General features: G+C 35.8%; 2 protein-coding genes across 2 annotated transcripts; one reads left to right on the forward strand and one right to left on the reverse strand.

The window, feature by feature from the left end:
• Positions 1-1,375: 1,375 nt before the first annotated feature.
• On the reverse strand, positions 1,376-1,753 carry LOC136836988 (uncharacterized). Its single transcript, XM_067101521.1, has one exon. The coding sequence runs from the start codon at positions 1,751-1,753 to the stop codon at positions 1,376-1,378; it is 378 nt and encodes a 125-aa protein (XP_066957622.1).
• A 3,305-nt stretch (positions 1,754-5,058) lies between these two features.
• LOC136836929 (coiled-coil domain-containing protein 43) lies at positions 5,059-15,262 on the forward strand. The gene is made up of 5 exons (XM_067101430.1): positions 5,059-5,254; positions 8,108-8,200; positions 9,009-9,131; positions 11,015-11,184; positions 11,302-15,262. The coding sequence occupies exons 1-5, from the start codon at positions 5,087-5,089 to the stop codon at positions 11,378-11,380; spliced, it is 633 nt and encodes a 210-aa protein (XP_066957531.1). The 5' UTR covers positions 5,059-5,086; the 3' UTR covers positions 11,381-15,262.
• The last annotated feature ends 4,738 nt before the right edge of the window (positions 15,263-20,000 follow it).

Below are 20,000 nucleotides of genomic sequence, written 5' to 3' on the forward strand. Positions count from 1 at the left end.
GTAGACTTATGGTGCCACTTACAGAAAAGACATTCAAACTCGTTACATGTTATTATTATAACGTCATCAAATGCTGTGGCTGCACCAGCAGAATTTATTTTATACATGAGTTACTCTGTTCTCATACTGCTTTCTCTTACACATGAAAAATTACAAATATTGGTCTTTAAGAAGACATAGGCCAGGCTCTGCTGGTGGCAGATAGGGGTAGTTCAGTGGACCGCAGTTTCCATCTTCAAAGCGTAGAGTTATCAGTCGACACTTCTACCCCTCGGATGGTTTTAAATATACTGGAGGCGAAAACATGAGTGGGTTAACGCGGAAGACTCACACTTGGCGTAGTGTGATGTCGATGTGTATCTCGCTGGTGACTGGGCAATGGGCAGGGGATGCAAAGTACTTTTCATGCAGAAGGAATGTATAAACCCGATCCATTAATTCAAAAGAATGAATTAAAATGTGTAAATTGTAAGAGTTTTTTTTTTTTGTACCTAGGCCTACAACAAAGTCATGAGCCCACCCCAACTGATGAACAAGATTTGTACTGAAGCACTTCCCTCAAACGCTAATAAGTTTACTGCTCTTCTTTTATTTGTCCTTGCTCTCTCTCCCACTAGGCACCTCCTCCATCTGCATCACTCTCCTTCTTTCATATGTCTCATCCCTTCTCATCACATGGCCATACCACTGCAGTCTTCTTTCCTGGGCCTTCTTTGATAGCTCTACGACTTTAGTAATTCCTCTTATTCTTTCATTTTTGATCCTGTCCATTTTTGTTACACCATCTCTACTGCATCCAATTTCTTCCCTTGAACTCTCTTTACCGGCCATGTTTCTGCTCCATACATCAAAGCTGGTCTCACTACTGTCTTATATACTCTTCCTTGATCCTTTATATTGATTCTGCAGTTGCATAAGACACCTGACATTTTTCTCCAATTTTTCCATCCAGCCTGCACTGTGTGTTATTTCTACATCCAAATTTCCATCATCAGCCACTGCTAAACCAAGATATTTAAATTTTTCTACTCGGTTCAACCTTGTTCCTTCCATACTAATCTCGGAGTCTTGATCTTCATTAAAACTTAGGTATTCATTCTTCTTCCTACTGATCTTTAAAACTCTGTCTTCCATGACCTTCCTCCATTGCTCTAGTTTTGACTCCACTACCCTTCTGTTGGTGCTGCATAACGCGATGTCATGTGAGATAGCACATCCATTATCAGGTCAAAAAGATTTGGACTTAAAGCAGATCCCTGGTGTAAACCAACCCGTACTGGTATCCATTCAGTTAACCGAACACTGCTTCTAACCTGCGTTTTTGATCCTTCATACATACCTTGGACCAACCTCACATACTTCTCCGGTGTTCCCTTTACTCGCATGCACCTCCAAACCTCTTGGTGTGGTACTCTGTCGTATACCTTTTCAGATCTGTGAATACTATGTGCAGTCCTTTCTGCTTTTCCCAAAGTTTTCCCATCATCTGTCGGAAGGCAAACTCTACATCTGTCGTTCCTTTTCCTGGCATGAAACCAAACTGTTCTTCACCTACAGATTTTTCTTCTCTAATTCTTTCATCCTTAATTCGTTCCCAGATTTTCATGGTGTGAGACATTAACTTTATTCCGCTGTAGTTTGCACAATCCTGAATGTCACCCTTCTCTTTATAGGTAGGCACAATAATGTTTTCTCTCCATTCTTTTGGAATCTTTTCCTGACTGTATATTTTCTTTGCTAGGTCCCACAGCATGTCTGTTCCTTCTTCTCCCAGGCTCCTCCACACCTCTGCAGGAATTCCATCTGGTCCTGTTACTTTGCCATTTTTCATCTTCTTTGGTGCCTTCTTTACTTCCTTCCTCCTAATAGTATGTGTCATACCAAGGTTCTGGAATCCATCTTCAAAGAATTTCTAGGACTTTCTTCATTTAACAGGTGTTCATGATATTCCTTCCACCTCTTCTTTATCTTATCTTCGTTGCATAAAACCACTCCATTCCCATCCTTAACCTGCTTTATATGGGAGTAGTCTTTGGTGTTCTTGTCCCTCGACTTTGCAATCCGTGAATTTTTCTCTCCCCTCAGGTGTTTCCAGCTTTCTGTACATGCCATCTAATGCTCGTGCCTTTTGTTGTGCAACTGCCTTCTTTACTTGTTTCTTATGTCTTTGGTACCTCTCCTTATCGTCTTGCTGTCCATACTTTTCCCAGATCTTTTTTGCATCCTTTTTGGCTTTCACCACCTCTTTCATTTCGTCATTCCACCACCAGGTTTCCTTGTCGTCAGGAGGCTTCTTTCCAGATGACTTTCCCAACACCTCTCCACCCGCTCTCTTTATCACCATACTGTTGTGATTCCACCATTCTTGCACTCCCCCTAGCAGTCTAACTTCCCTCAATACTCTCTCCTTAAATTCCTGCCTCGCTTCCTCCTCTTGGGAGAACACAATTCAGTATGAGTCCAAACATTTTCTCTTCAAGTATTTAAGTTCTTCCACAGTGATCCTCTTTTCCCTCTCAAATTTGCTTCCAAAATACTACAGATTTTCATCAAAATGGGATGAAATATTAGCACAATCAACAGTAAATGCGTCAGAAGATAACGACATTATGACTTCCATTTTGATGAAATTCTCTAAAGTCGTTTTGTAGTACCTACTTATATTTTCATACACGACATATATCCTAACGCTTTCACTTTGAAACTCTAAGTTCATTTTGGAAACAATGGGAAGGATATAGCTTAGAAAACTTATATACAACTTGTATATGGGCTTAGCAAGGACAATAAGAACTGTTGAAACTGACTGTATACGGCCTTCCAAAGATGCAACTTGGAAAAATAAAACAAGAGCTGACCACTGTTCCAGAATTCTCGCCACAACAGCTTGCAAAGAAAGCCATCTTTTTTCTGATGGGTTCAATAACCTATGTGGCTCAAGTGCTGCAAAGCTTTTGCAGTTCCCTGAATTGTGAAATGCGTTTGGGACTGTGAAATATATAATTGCATATATCTCGGCAAAGATCTTCAACAGTTCTTGGAATTTTTAAACAAGCATTAGAAGAGCACAAGTGTAGGGAGTGACAAATACAACCCATTGCAAATAGACCTGGAAATTTGTCCTCTAACTTTCTCTTCAGCCCACCAGTACTTCCCATCATAACTGCAGCATTATCTGCAGCGTAACCCAATCATATTAGCAAAAGGTATATTATGTTTTGTAAAGAAGTCAACCAGTGAGTTATATGTCCCATTAGCCGTTGCATCATTAATATCATTTTAGCTTGAAAAATAAGTCCTTAACCTTTTGACTTTCCTCAGCTACTGTTCTGACCACCACACCTAGTAGTGTAGTAACATGAACTTCTGTACTCTCGTCAAGGATCACGGAATATTTATTTGATCTTAAACGCTCAACAGCTTGATTAAAACTCTCTAGGCCTATCGTTTTCGTAATGAGCTCAATACCCTTAGTTCTGCTACAGTGAATTTCCTTTGCAATTTTTTAATCTGGAGCTACAGATGTGATAAATTTTGGGAGGTGTTCAAGTATTCTCAATGGCATATTTCTTACAAAATCGTTGAAAATTGCTACAAATTTCAACAGATTAACTTTGAAAACAAAATATTCAGAGAAAAAGTTATAAATATTTATTTTACAAAATACAGGAATGTATTTAGAAGAGACATTGTGTATTGTACCAAGATGTACCAACTTTTCTTAAAACGTACCAAAAATCTGAAAGGGTCTACCATGTACCAGAAAAAGGCAAATTGTACCCAAATGGTACAAATGTACCATCTCCAGAAACCCTACACTATCCCAACACATGTATATTGTAAATTTCTATCACTATGTATCAGCCCTCTTGAGGATGACTTAGAAAACTTAAAGAGAAACTGGCCAGGACTGATACCTAGTGTTTCATTCTTCCAGTGGTACATCTGCACATATACACCATGTGTTCTGGTGATTTAAAACATTTATATATATATATATATATATATATATATATATATATATATATATATATATGATTTCATACATACATACATACATACATAAATACATACATATATCAGTTATGGACTAAGTGAAACCTGACTACAGAATCACCTTTATTTGACTTTCGTTATGCATGCAAAATTAATAGATCAGCTCTTTTTCTGTTATTGTATATAGCCAATTAAAGGATAAAATGCACATTTACTCCATTTACAATTAGGTAAGATTTAGTTCTAGCCCACTGCTCTGAGAAACCGAATAGCAACTTTGCAACTTGCTTAAATTATGCTTCATACCCCACTAACTGGTGTGCAGTTAGTCTCATGTGAGGTTAACACTAACTTTATGCTGTCTCTAGGGAAGAGCGAATAACTACCATAAGAGTGTGTAGTGGTCTGAATCATTTTATATGTTGACGGTTCTGCCACTAACAAAAATTTGAAATCAAAGCCCAAGAACACAGCTCTGAGGACCATATTCGAGTCAGCAAAAGACACTGCATCATATAGGCTTACAAAAAACTCAGCATAAACTCTAAAGACTCAAAAAATGTAAATGATATTCATTTCATAACCTTCAAATAAAAAGCTGCTTCCAGTCAAAATAAAGGTCGACTGTATAAATTTATTACACCTATGTAATTTGAGAAACAATATTTAAGGTGACCGATGGGCGTTTCCAAACGCCCGGCATTTAAAATACTATTCAATAGAAATATTTAACACCATCATAATAATATTAGCTTTTTAGGTGTTTTAAAATGATATTCATCAATGAAATTCAAGATTAAATTTGCAATATGAGTTGTTTGAGCGACAGAACATTCTATTAAGAAATCTGGTAAGTTTCATACTCTGAAGCAATCAAACGTAGAGACAGAGAACTGCTCAAAAAGCAAATGCAAATATCATCTGAATGCAATAAAAGGATAATAAATTAATTAAATGATTATTAAAAAACGTTTAAGACTACATTTATTGAGTAAAAATACGATTTATCTAAAATTAAAACAAGAACAATACCGATTACGGAGCTTGGATGTTCACGTTATGGCTCCCTCGGCCCAGATCAAAACAAGACATGGCGGAAGCTCTACCATGCGATTTCGACGCTTGGTTGAAGGACACTCTAGTGGGGTTAAACACAGATGACGAGGTCTTTAGCCCCTACATAAAAAGCATATTAGAGAGCGAGGAAAATGCCGACGAGAAGATGGAAGCTCTCCAGGGCATCCTTACGGAGATAACGGTAGGGCTCGGTCGAAAACTGCCTTCGCCGCCCGTGTGGTCTTCGCTACCCGGTATTTGTGTCTGGAACGTTATTCCTAATGTTATTGTATTAAATATGTATTGTCATTCCATTATCTTTCCTTTGTGTAGCCCAGGTGTGGTTCGGGAAGGATGCGTCGCTTTGAGTTGGCCCGAACGTTTATTGTAAACTGTTTTGCGAAACCGTAGTTTAGGTTTACGGTGAGGAAGGCCTCGTCTACCGTGAGCCTTCAATTTTAGAATTGCTTTTTGGATTTACCATGATTTTTCATTATAATTCAATCAATAACCCTAATTCGACAACAAAATTGCAAACGTTGTTAGCCACATTCATCCGCGGAGGCACACGAAAGCTATGTCACGTTGGTGTCTCATAATTAATTGATAGATTACTATATCCCAGCCTTGGGGCAGGTTTAAACTCCAGTTGGAATCGGAAATGGTAATTCTAAGCCGTAGTTCCGCAGTGAGTTGGACTATGACAATTGACGTTTTCCTATGTTATTTTACTTGCTTTACAAGAATTTAAATTAATATTTTGTCGGGCAGCTGTAACTAAACTGTAATTGACCTTTGAAGACTACACTACCAACGGGGTATATCTAAGCCGGCAATCTGCGGCGAGCTCCCCCACCCTCCATAGCTAATATGGCAAAATTGTAACCAGTAAACACCCATAGGGTATGTTAGGTTGGTATTTTAAGGGGTGTTTACTGGTTACAATTTTGCCGTATTAGCAATGGAGGTGGGTGGGGGGTTCACCGCGGAATGCCAGCTTAGGTCTACCTCGTCTTGCAGTCTTCAAAGGTCAATTACACTTTAATTACAGCCAGCCGACAAAATATTACTTCAAATTCTTGTAAAACAAGTAAAATAACATAGGAAAACGTCAATTGTCATAGTCTAGCTCACCGCGGGACTACATCTTAGAATTACCTCGGAAATCACTTGCAAAAAGTTTAAGATAAGTCATCTTCAGACCACCATTACAGTTACAGACAACCTTTTAGATTATTAGCAAACCATCCCCTTACAGTTTTCAAGATCATTTTAATCCCTAATGGGGTATTATGCTGATGGAGGGGTCACAACTTAATTGGGGATCCAGAGGAAGAGAAGTCCCCATGGCCAGGTAAGGTCACAGCACTCAAGGTTAGGTTAGTCAAAGGTAGATCTGGGTAGGCTGGATTCCCTCAGCAATGAGTACTACAATTAAAGGATAGTCAAGCCTAAGCCAGAACATATGACCCCTCCATGTTGATTGGTTCCCTTGTCACTCACATTGATACCCAAGCAAAGTTGGTGCCTTACGGAGATGTTTAAAATTCCAAAACTCTGGTGTTTTGTGCACTAACAAGTAGCCAGTATGTACTGTATGTAGATCATTTTCACTGTATCCTAAATATGAAATCTCAGTTCTGAACATTGACATTTTATGTTTTGTATTTTTGAAGCATATTTTGAGTGAAAAACAAAGTGGGTAGGTAGTTTCTGTGGATATTAAACATCACAAGACAAGGTTTAGATTTTATGTAATGTCTGGTCATGGTCTTGTAACATTGAAGATTTATTAGTTTTAATAAGGCCCAGATCAGAGGTATCATTTATAAGGTGTTTTACCAAATCCAACAAAATTCATGTAATTTATGTGTTCTTTGGTATTATCTACTTGTCAACACTAATTTAACAGTGGTTGGGTTAAACTATTATAATAATAATAATAGTAGTAAAAATAATAAGACCAATTTGTCAAACAAAAAGCTTCAGCATTTAAAACTGACATTTTATATGTATGGTAAAGAGAGTAATTTGTGTACTGTATAGCCCTGGTATACAAACAGAACAAGTTATATAGGAGTATTTCTGATTGTGAGTTGAAGTTGTTGAAGCTTGGTAACAAGGTGGTTAACTTGTGTAAGCCAGTACTTTTTTTCTTTTATTTGGTATCAGAAAGTATTTTGTGCAGTTGAGGTAGGATTATGATTAAAGACTTTGCTTTGTATACCTAGGAAAACTAAAAATTACATATAAAATTTGATAGTTCGTAAGGGAATACAAACCATCTCCTTTTTTGTAGGAGAGTTGCTTTTTAGGTGTAGGATAGTCTCACAAGTGTCCTAGCACAAAAAAAAAAAAATGTTTATATAAGAGTATTTGCAGTTACAAACCTGAAGTCTAGCCTATCTTGGAGGAGTAAGGTTTTTACTATCATTTGAACAATTTATTAGAGAAAAATTACAAGAGAACAAGGTAAAGTTGAGATTTTAAGCATCCTTACTTTTAGCGGTCCAGGTGGTTTCTGCCATAAGTCATGTAGGCCATAACATCCAAAACAACATAAGATGTTATGTTTATGGTATTTACCATCATTATTTTATGTTTTGTGTACATCCCCAAGGGGCTGGTACTAATCACAGTGCCCATTTTGCATGTAAATGTGCTTACAGCCTAAATGACTTACAGCCAAAACAACCCGAACTCACTTTTGTCAGGTTATATTTCTTAACAAAAACAAAAGAAAACGTGATCAGTTTTTGCTCTGTTATCCATGAAATACAGAGTAATCACAATCAAACAAATAACAAAAGTTATAACAATTAAGCTTCACAACCAAGTTCTAATACAGTACCTTGACCACAGCAACAACATAGATGTCATGACTCTAGTAAGGCCACAGAAAAAGTGAGGATTGACAGTCAGGTGGTTGGGCTGTACCTTCACTCCCTTACCTACTAAGCCTTAATGATGTATCCTTTGAAAATATGAGGTTTGTCATTTGCTCTCCTTATAAGAAGCTTGAAACACTGTAGTATACCTTGTGTCTTATTTTCAGGAGAGTGGAATTGATGAGCTTTGTCAAGACATACTGAAAAAATGGACCTTAATGGAAGAAGGAAAGGTTCCAGAAAACAATGATAAGAGCAGGGTAAGTGGCTACTATTTTACTCAAGAGTTGAACAAGTTCTTCTTGATTGTTCCCGTGTCACTGTTGCCGAGTTGGTCACTCTGGAGCGAGTGGCCCAAGAGCAACCACAGAAAAGATTAATGAGTTTCTACTTTTTTCATATGAAATCATTATCAAAAAGTACTGACATTTGCTGTCTTGAATGTCCTTAGACTTACTGTCTTTCATTTACCTAATAGAAGAGCAATTATGTACACATGCCCCAACTGAATCTAGTGGTAGGAACCTACCACCACCATTGTTCATACAGTTTTAACCAATAGAAAACCAAGATTCAAAGGGCTGGGAGGAGGGAATCAATAAATGAATGATGGGTTTGTGTAAAAAAAAATATTGTTTTATCACAAACCCAGCAATTAATAGAGACCTCATTTGTAGTTGGAACATTCCCAGACATGTATTCTTATTTCTTCATGACAGAATAGCCAAAAGCAACTGTTCTTGCAAGGTGGGTCTTGACCTATCAGTAGCAATAACCATCCACCTCATTGTTAACATGGCTGAGGTGTTGTAAACAGCTATGAGAATTCCTCAGATTTTGCCTTGTCTTTTAGGAAATTTTCCTTTATTCAAATTTAATTTTTCTTATCTTTTTGCCTCTATCAGCAATCAGATTAATTTTATAATCCTTCCCATATTTACAGTTTGTGTGTAGCTGGCTTCCTGCAAATATTTTAACACTTAGTATTGTGTATGGTATTGAATTTGTGTTGGTATATAGGTATTAATTTTATTATTATAAGAATTAACAGTTTGAGTGTTTTTGCAGGTTGAACTCGATGCAAAAATTGCCAAAATCATGGAAGAGCAGGCTCAGTGTGTTACACAAACAAAAACAATATCAAAAGAACAGGAAAAACTAAAGAGTGCCATATTAGCTCAATATGCACAAGTAAGTATTTAAAAATTAATTCATTCTTGACATTTCACGTGGATTGTACTTTCAGTGTCAGTGTTGAGGCATAAGTTTATTATGTGATTTGACTAGTGGGTCAGTTACTAAGCAGTTTAGAAATAGTGCTAAAATACCTTTTAACCCTTCCCTTTCAGGTTCTTGTGAAAATAAGCAGTCTTAGTTTTTGGATGTTTCTTTAGGATTTTTTTTTTTTTTTAATTATCAGTACTTTAACTTTTACTGGACTTTGAAATGCAACACAAGTACATTCCCAGGTTAACTCAGGAGTCATTTTCTGAACTTTCCTCAGAATCTGAAGAAGGATATTTGCTGTTATTTTCATCTCCTGAAATATAAGAATAAAGTATTGGCAAGCACTGGGGCATTTGACACCTACCAGCTCTGTCATAAGAGTAAACTAGACGCAATGCCATCCGCTGGGAAAAATGCACACTAAATTCTCATTAATGGGAGAGGAAGGATAGAAAACAAAAATGCATCAAAGTATGAGTAAAATTATGATCTTAGAAATAAGTAGGGATATTTTAGGGTAGTGAATGAGCATTCTCATGGTAGTAGAAAAACTTGATGGTAACGTTTCATGAGTATACTTGAAATAGTAAGGGAAGGGGTTAAAAAGGATAATATACGAAGTGTAAATGAAGATTGTATGTTAGCAGCATTTTTATTTACAGTAGGCCATTCAGGTTGATGTTTAATTTTTTTCCAAAATGTACAAGATGAGGAGAAAGTAAATGAAAACAGTCTAACTATTGTAAGAATTAGTGGCCTTTATAAAACAAGAATGGTTATAACAATTGTGGAAATAATAGCAGTAGGAGTTGGATACTTAAGTTTGGAAATTCAGATGGAAGAAAGAAATGATCTCTCAGATTATTTGAAAATTTATTGTATCTAACATGAAAATAATTTAATAATAGATAGATTAATTAATGGTTTTGTTTAAACTAGGAAAAACAGTTTGTGTTGAGTGGTAACTGCAATCTGTTGTTGCACTGATTGACACTTTGAGGCCTCACTTGTCAGTTGTCGAGTAGATCACCTGTGAGCAGATAAATAAATCATCAGTGCTTTTTTGCTTTTTATTACTAATATCAGAATAGATGACAGAAGATAGATTTCTTATTAACTTGAAATAGAATTCATATAAACTTACTATGTTTTACTGTAAAGTATCAGTTTAGGTAACTTGGTGTGTGAAAGTAAATTATCATTAAACGTATTAAGCTTTTATCACAATTCATAAATACTAACTAGGCGTACTCGTTCACTTCATGTTCACCTTCAGCATTAGTGATATTAGAATCTATTTTATGCTTGAACACCAGGATTATATAAATGCTTCTAAATTGTATCGGATTATTTTATCCACCAGTTGTTTCTAAATTGTTTCAAATTATTTTGTTCACCAGTTGTTTGCCTCCTAGGCAGTACTTTGGTTTTTTTAAAATGTACTGTAACTTTAGCCAAGTATTTTTTTAATTTTGTTAATACCTGTGTAATAAAAGACCAAGAGCAACAGCATAATTGGAATTTACTTTTCACATTCAATTAATTGTTTTTCCTTATCTTAACGAAAATAAAAATCCAATCAAGTAAACAGTAAGCCAACCAATGGCCAGGCTGCATTTGAAAGTCTGAGTGAGTGAATTAGCATTCAGTCCACTCAGTTTACGAGTAGATTCATGGCAACCATCAGTCCATAGTTTTATCATTACTGCTTGGTACTTGAATCACTGTACACAGTGCCTTTATGTGGATCACTCTCTTTTAATTTACTTCTCATTGATATGTCAGAGTTACAGTGACGCAATATTTTTTATAGTTTTTACTGCACATACTGTTTGTTATCTCATCAGGTGTCTGATGGTGAGGTAACTGATGATGAAGAAGAGGGAGATGCTTCAGGTGGGATTGGATTCTGCATGAAGAATACAAACGCTGAAGATGTGGTGAGGGCAGAACGAGAAAGGAGAGACAGAGACAAAGAAGAAGCGCAGCGAAAGAGAGAGAAGGACAAAGAGGACAGGTAAGACCTGGATGAACGACCAGTTCGTTTTTTGTACTATGAAATACCAGATGCCCTTGAAATTAATGGTTGTTATATTCTTGAAGTAACGGCAGTGTCAATATCTCTGATTTACAGAGCCAAACAGAAAGCTAAAGATGAAGAGAGGAAGGAGAAGGAGAAGAAGCGAACTCAGAAAGGGGAGAGGAGACGGTGATCAGATGCGATGTTAGTTTCCAACAAGAACTTTCATACAAGAGTTTTTGTGTTGCTCTGTATTCAATTTGGAGGACTGGCGTAGATTTTCGTACTGGTGTCTGTATGTGGAGAATTTGTTGAATATTTTTGAGGTAATTGCACATGAAAGCAGCTGTAAAAGCTTTTGCTGGTTAGTTAACCATTGTAAAGTACTGGTGCAGTTTTGGAAATCATGTCTGCAGACGCACCACATACTGAAAAATTTTATTTGAAGGTAATCACTCACGGCAGCATACGTAAAAACTTTTGGTGGTGATCTGATATTTGGCCTTGCAGAAGAGGCTGTTTTCGTGTTGTGGAAAATACATTAGAAACTAATAATATTACTGTGAATTCTGTCCATAGTACTTTAGACTTTCTCAAGATGTAGGTAACTCAAATGCTTGGTCATACACGTTTGAACTTTTCACCCCCTTTGGTTTTTTGCCGAGTCAGTTTGACCATTTATGGCAATTAAAATATTTTCTTAGTAAGACGAAGGTTTGTAATCCATGTGCATTTTTATTCGATAATTTATAAAACAATAATTTTTCTTAGTGGTTTTTCAAAACCTGTAGTTTGTTCCATATGTTTGAAGGTATGGCTAATTTTTTTTTTTTTTCTGGGTAAAGGATTTTGAAGTCTGCTTTTTACCATGAATTATATCATTCTGATCTTGCACAGGTTTAAAATGTGCATCATTTCGTGTTCTTACTAAATGAGATCAATTGTATTTTTGTATATTTATGTTGTGGAAAACAATTTTTTTGTAAATTCAAGTTGTGTGAATTCATGTTCATATGCAAACCTTTTATTTACAGAACCTTTAAATTGTTGTCTTGGCAAGCAACAGACTAGTCAAGAGTAGTTAGGCATTGGATGGGATTTCTATTTGCTAGCTGTTAGCTCTTAGCTCACTGTGGCTCTGCTCTGCTGTTAAAGCACATGGCCTTGTAACTAATATGGCTGGCATTAGTGTCTTCCCAAGAACCCTGTCTCCCTTTGGTAGTGAGTGTCCATTGGGTACAGTAGTGTCAAAATTTGAGGGAAGAATGTCTGTGACTTTGTTATGCTTTGATACACTTTTGTTAATGGAAGCTGTTACTAGACCTTTTTAACCCATCTGTTTCTCTTTTTAACCCCCCTCTCTTGTTCAACTGCCCATTAATATCCTTGTTTGCTCTTCTTCATCCATAGCACAAGAAGTGACTCATAATGTGGCTGCGAGTCAATCATTGTAGAAGCTTGTGAATAAGCAATGTAGACCACTTTGGTGGTTCCATACATGAGTTTGATCAACTCTTCCTCACACCAAAGGCTGGCCTCATGATGTGCATGGTAATATAGAAGTATACTAGCAGTGTGATCCAGTTGATCTTGACTGCTTACTACTGCTCAGTTGGTGCAGCTAGCCTGGAATTGCCCAAACAGCAATTGCAGCTCATGTAAAGTGAGGTTTGTCGATTTAAAAATTTACAAAGTGCCAGGTATGTGGCTCAAAGACTATCACAGAACTGGATTGAAAAGCTCAGTTAAGCATCACTGCTCATGGTGTGTATGGAGTTAGGTTGCCCAGTGGGATTAAAGGGTTTTCACTGTCCCTTTTTCCAATAGCCAGCACATGGAGACCTTAATGTGTAAGCCTAGGTGTGAATTAAAGGCTGTAGTTGCCATGGGCTATCCAGTCATCCCCCCCCACCCAACGCAGAACCACCACTTCCAACAAGATAAATCAGGCCACCTGAAGAGTGGGCCCACTTTAGTTCTGTGGGGCAGATTTTGAATTCTTTTTTGCCCTTCTAGAATGTTCACAACTGCACATTTTCTTTGAAGGGAGATCCCCTAACCTTTGACTAAATAGTTTACTACAAGGCAGTGAACATGTAAACCCAAGCAAGGTTATACCCCTTGTCCGGTGTTGACCTGGAGGCAGCTGCAATACAAGGTAGTTTCATGCTGCTGTTTATCTACAGCTAAGCATCTGAATACATTTTATTCTCATGTTTAAGCAACAAAATTTTGTTTGTATGCATGAGCAACAGTGTTTGATGGCGCCATCCTTCATCATAGGTGTTGTAGATCAGCTCCACTTATTGGACTATGCATGGTAAACTTATGATCTTGTTCAGGCATACTAGAACAATGCAAGGTACTATTCACCTACACATATCCTGTTTTTTAGTTGTTACATTTAGCAACTAATCTAATTTTAGTGTTACTTTAAATCACTATGACCCATTTTTACAAAATAATATATATTGACCCTGTGCATCATACAATTTTATGGTTTTGGTTACTCTTGAGAAGTTATAACACTAACTCACTCTGACATGCTTAGGATCAGTTTTAAAAGGATATGTCGTATGTTCACTTTGGAATGTTTTAATCATGAATTGGTCTGTGATTATTTTGTGTATCATTATAATTGGGTAAATATAAGGTAGCAGTAACTGATATTGCCAAGTCAGACCACTATTATATTTCAATTGGCTTGGGTAAAATTATGGTTCAAACCAAGTTCAGGTAGAATTTGAACATTGAGGCTTGTGTCCCTGTCATAAAATGTTCATTTTAAAAGGAATTCTTTTATCTTGTTTCCCCCCCCCTTCTCTGTCTTTTGCATAGTGTTTTTGGTGCCCATTATTTACAGGAAAATATTGTTTAATAATTTTCATGATTAATCATTATATGAAAAACTAAAAACCTTGAATGGGAGAAAGCACCAAAGAGTGATAGAACAGAATAACTTGGATTTCAAAACTGTAAATTATAACAACAGACAGAAGAGACTAAGGTAAAATAATATATAAGGGAAAAATAAATATTAAGCAAATATGAGATTAAGAAGTAATTAATAAAAGATATAAGAAATCAGAGTAGGAAAGAAGTGACAAACAAGTGTAAACAACTTATTTTAACATTGAGGCTATGGACAATCTGGATAAGTCAAGTAGGCAAAATACTAAGAACAAATGAGGACTAGAATTGTGGTCTGGTAGCGGTTTGAGGCCCTTGTTGAACTATCTTTCACCCCTCTGTGTCATCACAGCTGATTATCATCTTTATACAATCAGAAGGGAGGACAATGATGAACACAAATGAACTAAAGGGTACATTAATTCATTTGCTACTCCATCTTAAATCATCTGAGAAAGAAAATTTGTCGTTTATACACCCTCCATATGTATGTGATAAAGTATTGAAAAGTAAAGCCTAGAGCTTTATAATATATTCACTATACTTTCAAAATGCAAAATACCCTGACCATAATTAAGGAGATACTGTTTCTTAATTTTTTGTAGGAAATTTAATTTCTTAATGGTAAATGCCTCCTGGAAGAAAATTTAATATCGGATAATTCTAATAGAACATAAAACCTTATAGGGCCACCTTAATGATTAGCACGTTAGAAAGAAGCTCACTTAGGGACTGGAAATGAAGTGATTGCCAGTTTTTTGGAAACTGTATCACAACTGCACCTTTTCCATTGTATTCTTTTATCTTTACAGGACTTGGTGACTAAGTATATGTGTTTACTGATGTACTTTTGTAAAAGAGAAACTTTTATTTTCCTTGTAACTTTTGGATTGTTAAAGGAAAAAGGCATTGTTTGCAAGTATGCTTTTAGATACATTTGAGTACTACAGATAATTGTTCTTCTGTTCAATGGAAGTGTTACTTTAATCAAAAGTGATGTCTAGGTATTGGTATAATGGAAATTGATGCAAAGGTTACTCAGCATCATGGCAAAATTAATGAGCAGTGGTCAGTAACCACAACATATCAAATGAGCAAGTTTTAACTATTTAACCTCTGGTGTATATTTTTGTATCAGTTTTACGAATGGTAATTTTTATGAGATGTTGGTTGTATGTTTTATCCTACTTTTGTGCGTGTTGGATCCATGAACCTAATGACAGGGTATCAGAATATAATGATACAGAGATGCAAGAATGTTTGACATAGGTTGCATTGCATCGTTTCCAGGTTTAGAACAACTGAAATGTTCTGAACATCAAAATGCTAAGTTTTTCATGCCAATAAAATAACTATATCAATATATAGTATGCAGTTGCTATAAACCTGTTTGACTGCAGCATTCTCTCTCTCTCTCTCTCTCTCTCTCTCTCTCTCTCTCTCTCTCTCTCTCTCTCTCTCTCTCTCTCTCTCTCTCTCTCTAGTGCATCATAATAAAATTATTATAAAAAGGCTTATCCCAAGAAATTTTTGTTGTTGACAGTGAATGGGTTACATTTTATCAGATAAAATACACTACTGTAATTTAATTTGATATTTATTTAATCAGTTTTCTTGCCCTTTTGCCTTTCTGGAATGAAAAAGGTGGTCAATTTAGTTTAAAAATTAAGAAATTTTTTTATGTTACTTTACTTTGCACTGTAAAAGTCTTGGTAGCACAGTTCATGTTGATGTTATGTCTCTACACCTTTATGTTAAATTTTGTAGGGACTTTTCAATTGCATAATTATTACAAGGTTGTAATAATGATGTGCTTAATACTGTACTTAGAATATAAGTTCAGTTTTGATTACCATAATAACTCATATTTTGTACACCCTTGCATTGTTTACATGTGTAATTGTTATTGATATTGTTCTTATTATTACAGTATTTTTCAACAGGTTCACATAATCATTGGAACACGCCAAAAGGGCGGTTAACTTATTAAGTAAGCTGGCTAGCTCTCCAAGTGTGAATTATTTGAACTTCATGGTCAGGGCAAACTACTTGATCAAGTAGTAAATAAGCTTTCAGGCTACAGCATCCCTGTGTGTGAAAAAGTTAAAACAGATTGACATAAAAATAGAATATTAAAATAAATGTGTGCTAAAGATAAATGCTGATGAACAGCTGTAAAATGAAGAATGCTACATTTCAGCCTCTATTAAACTTGGCATTGTCAGATTCTAAAAGTTCTGTAATAACAGAAACAAAAGACATATGGAACCAGGCAGAAAATGGATGCACGATGGTCTGTGTAGAAAGTAGCGTGCACCAATTCCATTTGTCTAGAATATAAAGTTTGTTGTAGGCTACAGATGTCAAAAAGAAATTTTCATTCTAGCAATGGTTAAACATGATCTGAAGCATATTGAATTGATACTATTATCTCTGTTAATGTAGGAATTTTTGCAAACAGTACCAGGTTTCCTGGCTGCATTGAATGACATGTTTTTTCCAGTGTTACAAAAAATAAATAGTTTAGCATAACACCAAGCTTTATCAACTATACAGTACTAAGTACTGCACAGCAAAAACCTTGTATTGTACAGGTAATCAATTTTTTGTTTTGCTGGAGTTTTGTCTCATCCCCAAGTGTTACACCACTAATGATTCATTCTGATTCTCTTGCAAGGTTAGAAACTGCTTTCTTTCACATTAGGATAGATGCAAAGATACCTTGTGTTTTCTGTATTAAGTTGTCAAGGCCAACAATTGTGTCACATGTAAAGATTAAAACAAAGAAATTCTCAGAATGCTACTTGTGGAACGAGAGACAGTAAGTCATGGATTAACTAGGTTGAAGAAATAGTTAAAACCTGTGTTTGTTGGAATTTATTTGAATAGATGTGTTATTGGGCTCTGCATGATAAAAAATCTGGCGTAAAAGAAATATTTGTTGATGCTTAAACATTTAAGCATAGTTATTTTAAAGCTAAAACACAGAGAGATTGAATGTAAAAAATAATTTTTAAAATGATTTGACAGGAACAAGACTTAGGAGAGTTGAGAGAACTGACTTCCCGTGTAATACCAGGAAGGGAAAAAGTTGTTACAAAAAGATTTATGATTATTACATTCATTTTGATTAACATAGGACAAACTCTCTATGGAGGGGTTTGGAGTTTGAATTTTATTCATTTGAGTATTTATTAATGGAAAACTACATTTTATCAAGAGCCTGGGGAGAAGTATTGTTGGTGAAGTGTTTATGCAGACAACTGTTTCTTTGTTTTTCATAATAGGATCCCCATCTCAAATGCTTGCATTGTTATAAGTGTCTTTGCACCTTATTACCATACAGTGAACCCCCCCGTATTCGTGGGGGATGCGTCCCACAACCCCCCGTGAATGGGTCAAATCCGCGAATGCTTAAAACCCCTCTAAAAACACAGAACTGCCCATTTTGATAGCTTAAACCAAGAAAAACCCTGTAAAAATGCTTATACCCAAGTATTTTAATAGTTTTATCACAAAAAGTGCATTTATTCATGAAAATTATATGAAAATACAGTAATTAGTGAACATTTCTCAGTGAAAAATACCGCGAATGGGCGAATTTTCCGCAAATGATGTCTAGACATGTTCCACAGAGAAACCCGCGAATGCATGAGTCCGCGAACCATGAGAATGCGAATACGGGGGTTTACTGTATACCATTGTACATTATTAATGGAGTGACATTTGTGCAGGTGTGTAAACAAGCACAGTACAGTACATGTTTAGTAGCCCCATAAATTGCTATTTTCATGATAAGTCATATGGTCAGAAGTGGATGTTGCAGCAGTTCCAATAGTTGTCAGATTGTTTTGAAACCCTGGAGGCTGTGTGGTATCTATTTCACCATGGGCAGAGAAAACTGTAAAACTTGACTTGGATTAAGTTCCATTTGTGCATAATTTTTTTATTTTTACGGTGTATGTTCTTGTGAAGCAAATCAAAAATAATTGAACTTGCTTTTGCAAGTTTCTCCAGAAGAGGATGCTTATACATAAAACAGGAAAGAAATTCAAAGAAATGAAAGGAGTAGTGCTGAATACAGTTTACAGTTTCATAATTTTATAAGTGATGGATAGATTTGTTGTTTACAATTAAATAGTCAAGATTCAACAAATGAACAAACAGTCATCTTTAATAAATGTCAGTCATTGTGAAATAATGATTCTATAAGTAAAAGATTAAAGCATGTTAAACCAACTGTTGGATTGCGGTGCTCTTCTTTCCAAAAAGAACCCCACAGAGTTGCAGTATGTTAAACAAGATCTGATATGTTCATAAGAAGAAACCTTTTGGGCCAGCCAGAGAGAGTGAAGAATTTTAAATCTCTTCTTGTTAAACTTTTAATAATATAGTGTTTGAAGTTTTATGCATTTGTCATCATAATTGGTCCTAGCTTGAATGGTGGCCTTGTCTGCAAATGTCAAAGATTGAACTCGTACCAATGACAAAATTTTATTGCAATATTCGCCTTAAAATTTAGTTTTTTCTAGTACTGGGGGAGTTGGGTAATTTGCATTATTATGTAACCTTGTTTTTTTTATCCCACTTGGAAGCTAACAAAAATTCTTAGAATGATTTGACTTAAATTTTAGCTATTGTACAGTATTGCTTATAATGCAGCAGTCCATCAAACTCCCAAACCAAGTGTTTAGTGTTTCATGTGCTTAAGTAAACACTATAAAACACCTGTTATATGTACTGTACATATACCTGTATGAAAACATTTATATAAATAGATTGCCTCTAAAATTGGCTTCTGTTTATGTTACATCTCTTTTAAATATTGGTGTTTTATGTAATTTTATCTGTTTTGTTGTTTAGTCTTGCCAAGTATAACATAGGGGATAACCAACATTTTGTCAGTAAAGACAAGAGACATGGTGTAGTAACATCAAAGATTTATTTATAATTAGGTTGAGATACAGTATTTATTACCCAGTGTGCTAATCAAAAGAGGAATTGTTGTTAAATTTGTGAAATTAGTTGGTAAATTGGTCATGTCACTCATAAATGTTAATCACTCAATCAACAGTGAAACTTATAGCTAGAATTATAATTTCTAATTGGACCATGTCATCTCTGTCAGTATGATTAATCAATCATTTTAGATAAATAAGCACTTTGCCTTCTCTTCAACAACTCTTAGTTTTCCCCATTTAATTTTTTCCGAAATCCTAAAACTTTCCTTCCTTTTAGGGGAAAGGCTGTCACTAAATGGTAAGCCCAGCCTTTCTTTCTGTTATTTTGTTCAGGCCTGGATAAGAAGTGTCATTATGAAAAAAAAAGGTGGTGTTGAACATTACTTTGAATTCAGTTGTAAGTGTTACACCTTGTTGAGCTGTATTCTGAAGACATTCACCTCTTGGAGGTGCCCAGATGTCATATTTAGAGATCTTCCAGTAAATATTCGCAGAAATTCTGCTGATTCACTTTTGACATCTCTACGGTCAACTTTCTTGTCAAAGCATGGGGGCTTATATGCTGTCACAGTTAGTATCCCTTTTTCATTAGTCGGCTCCTTTGGTACCAGAGGGGTTGCCCATCTTTGCTTCAAAATTTAAGTCGGCCTTTTTCATAGGTCTTCAAGTAGTCTAAAGATTTTTTAGACTCTTCCTCTCCTGGCAAGATCTGGAAAGACCTTCCCAGATCGTTCTGGACAAATTGCTGTTGCAAGTCCTCAAGAGAGAGATTTGTTCTTCCCTTTAGATCACCGTGGAACCTAACATTTATAGTTTTTTTTCTTGAGCAGGTTACTGTTTGCATCTCAGAAGTTGAGCTGCCAAGTTAGTCTTTGCATTTCTGAAAGGTGTTATACTGGGATATATTTTTCTTAACTCTTTTGAGAAAGGTCAGCTTCAGAG

The sequence above is a fragment of the Macrobrachium rosenbergii genome, chromosome 57 (genome assembly GCF_040412425.1).
Source record: "Macrobrachium rosenbergii isolate ZJJX-2024 chromosome 57, ASM4041242v1, whole genome shotgun sequence".
Lineage (NCBI taxonomy): Eukaryota > Metazoa > Arthropoda > Malacostraca > Decapoda > Palaemonidae > Macrobrachium > Macrobrachium rosenbergii.

Excerpts from the sequence above, each read along its gene's own strand:
- LOC136836988 (XM_067101521.1), bottom strand. The coding sequence starts at position 1,753 with ATGCTGTGGGACCTAGCAAAGAAAATATACAGTCAGGAAAAGATTCCA.
- LOC136836929 (XM_067101430.1), top strand. The coding sequence starts at position 5,087 with ATGGCGGAAGCTCTACCATGCGATTTCGACGCTTGGTTGAAGGACACT. Across the intron at positions 5,255-8,107 it reads GCATCCTTACGGAGATAACG|GAGAGTGGAATTGATGAGCT; the intron begins GTAGGGCTCGGT and ends TCTTATTTTCAG. Across the intron at positions 9,132-11,014 it reads TATTAGCTCAATATGCACAA|GTGTCTGATGGTGAGGTAAC; the intron begins GTAAGTATTTAA and ends TTATCTCATCAG.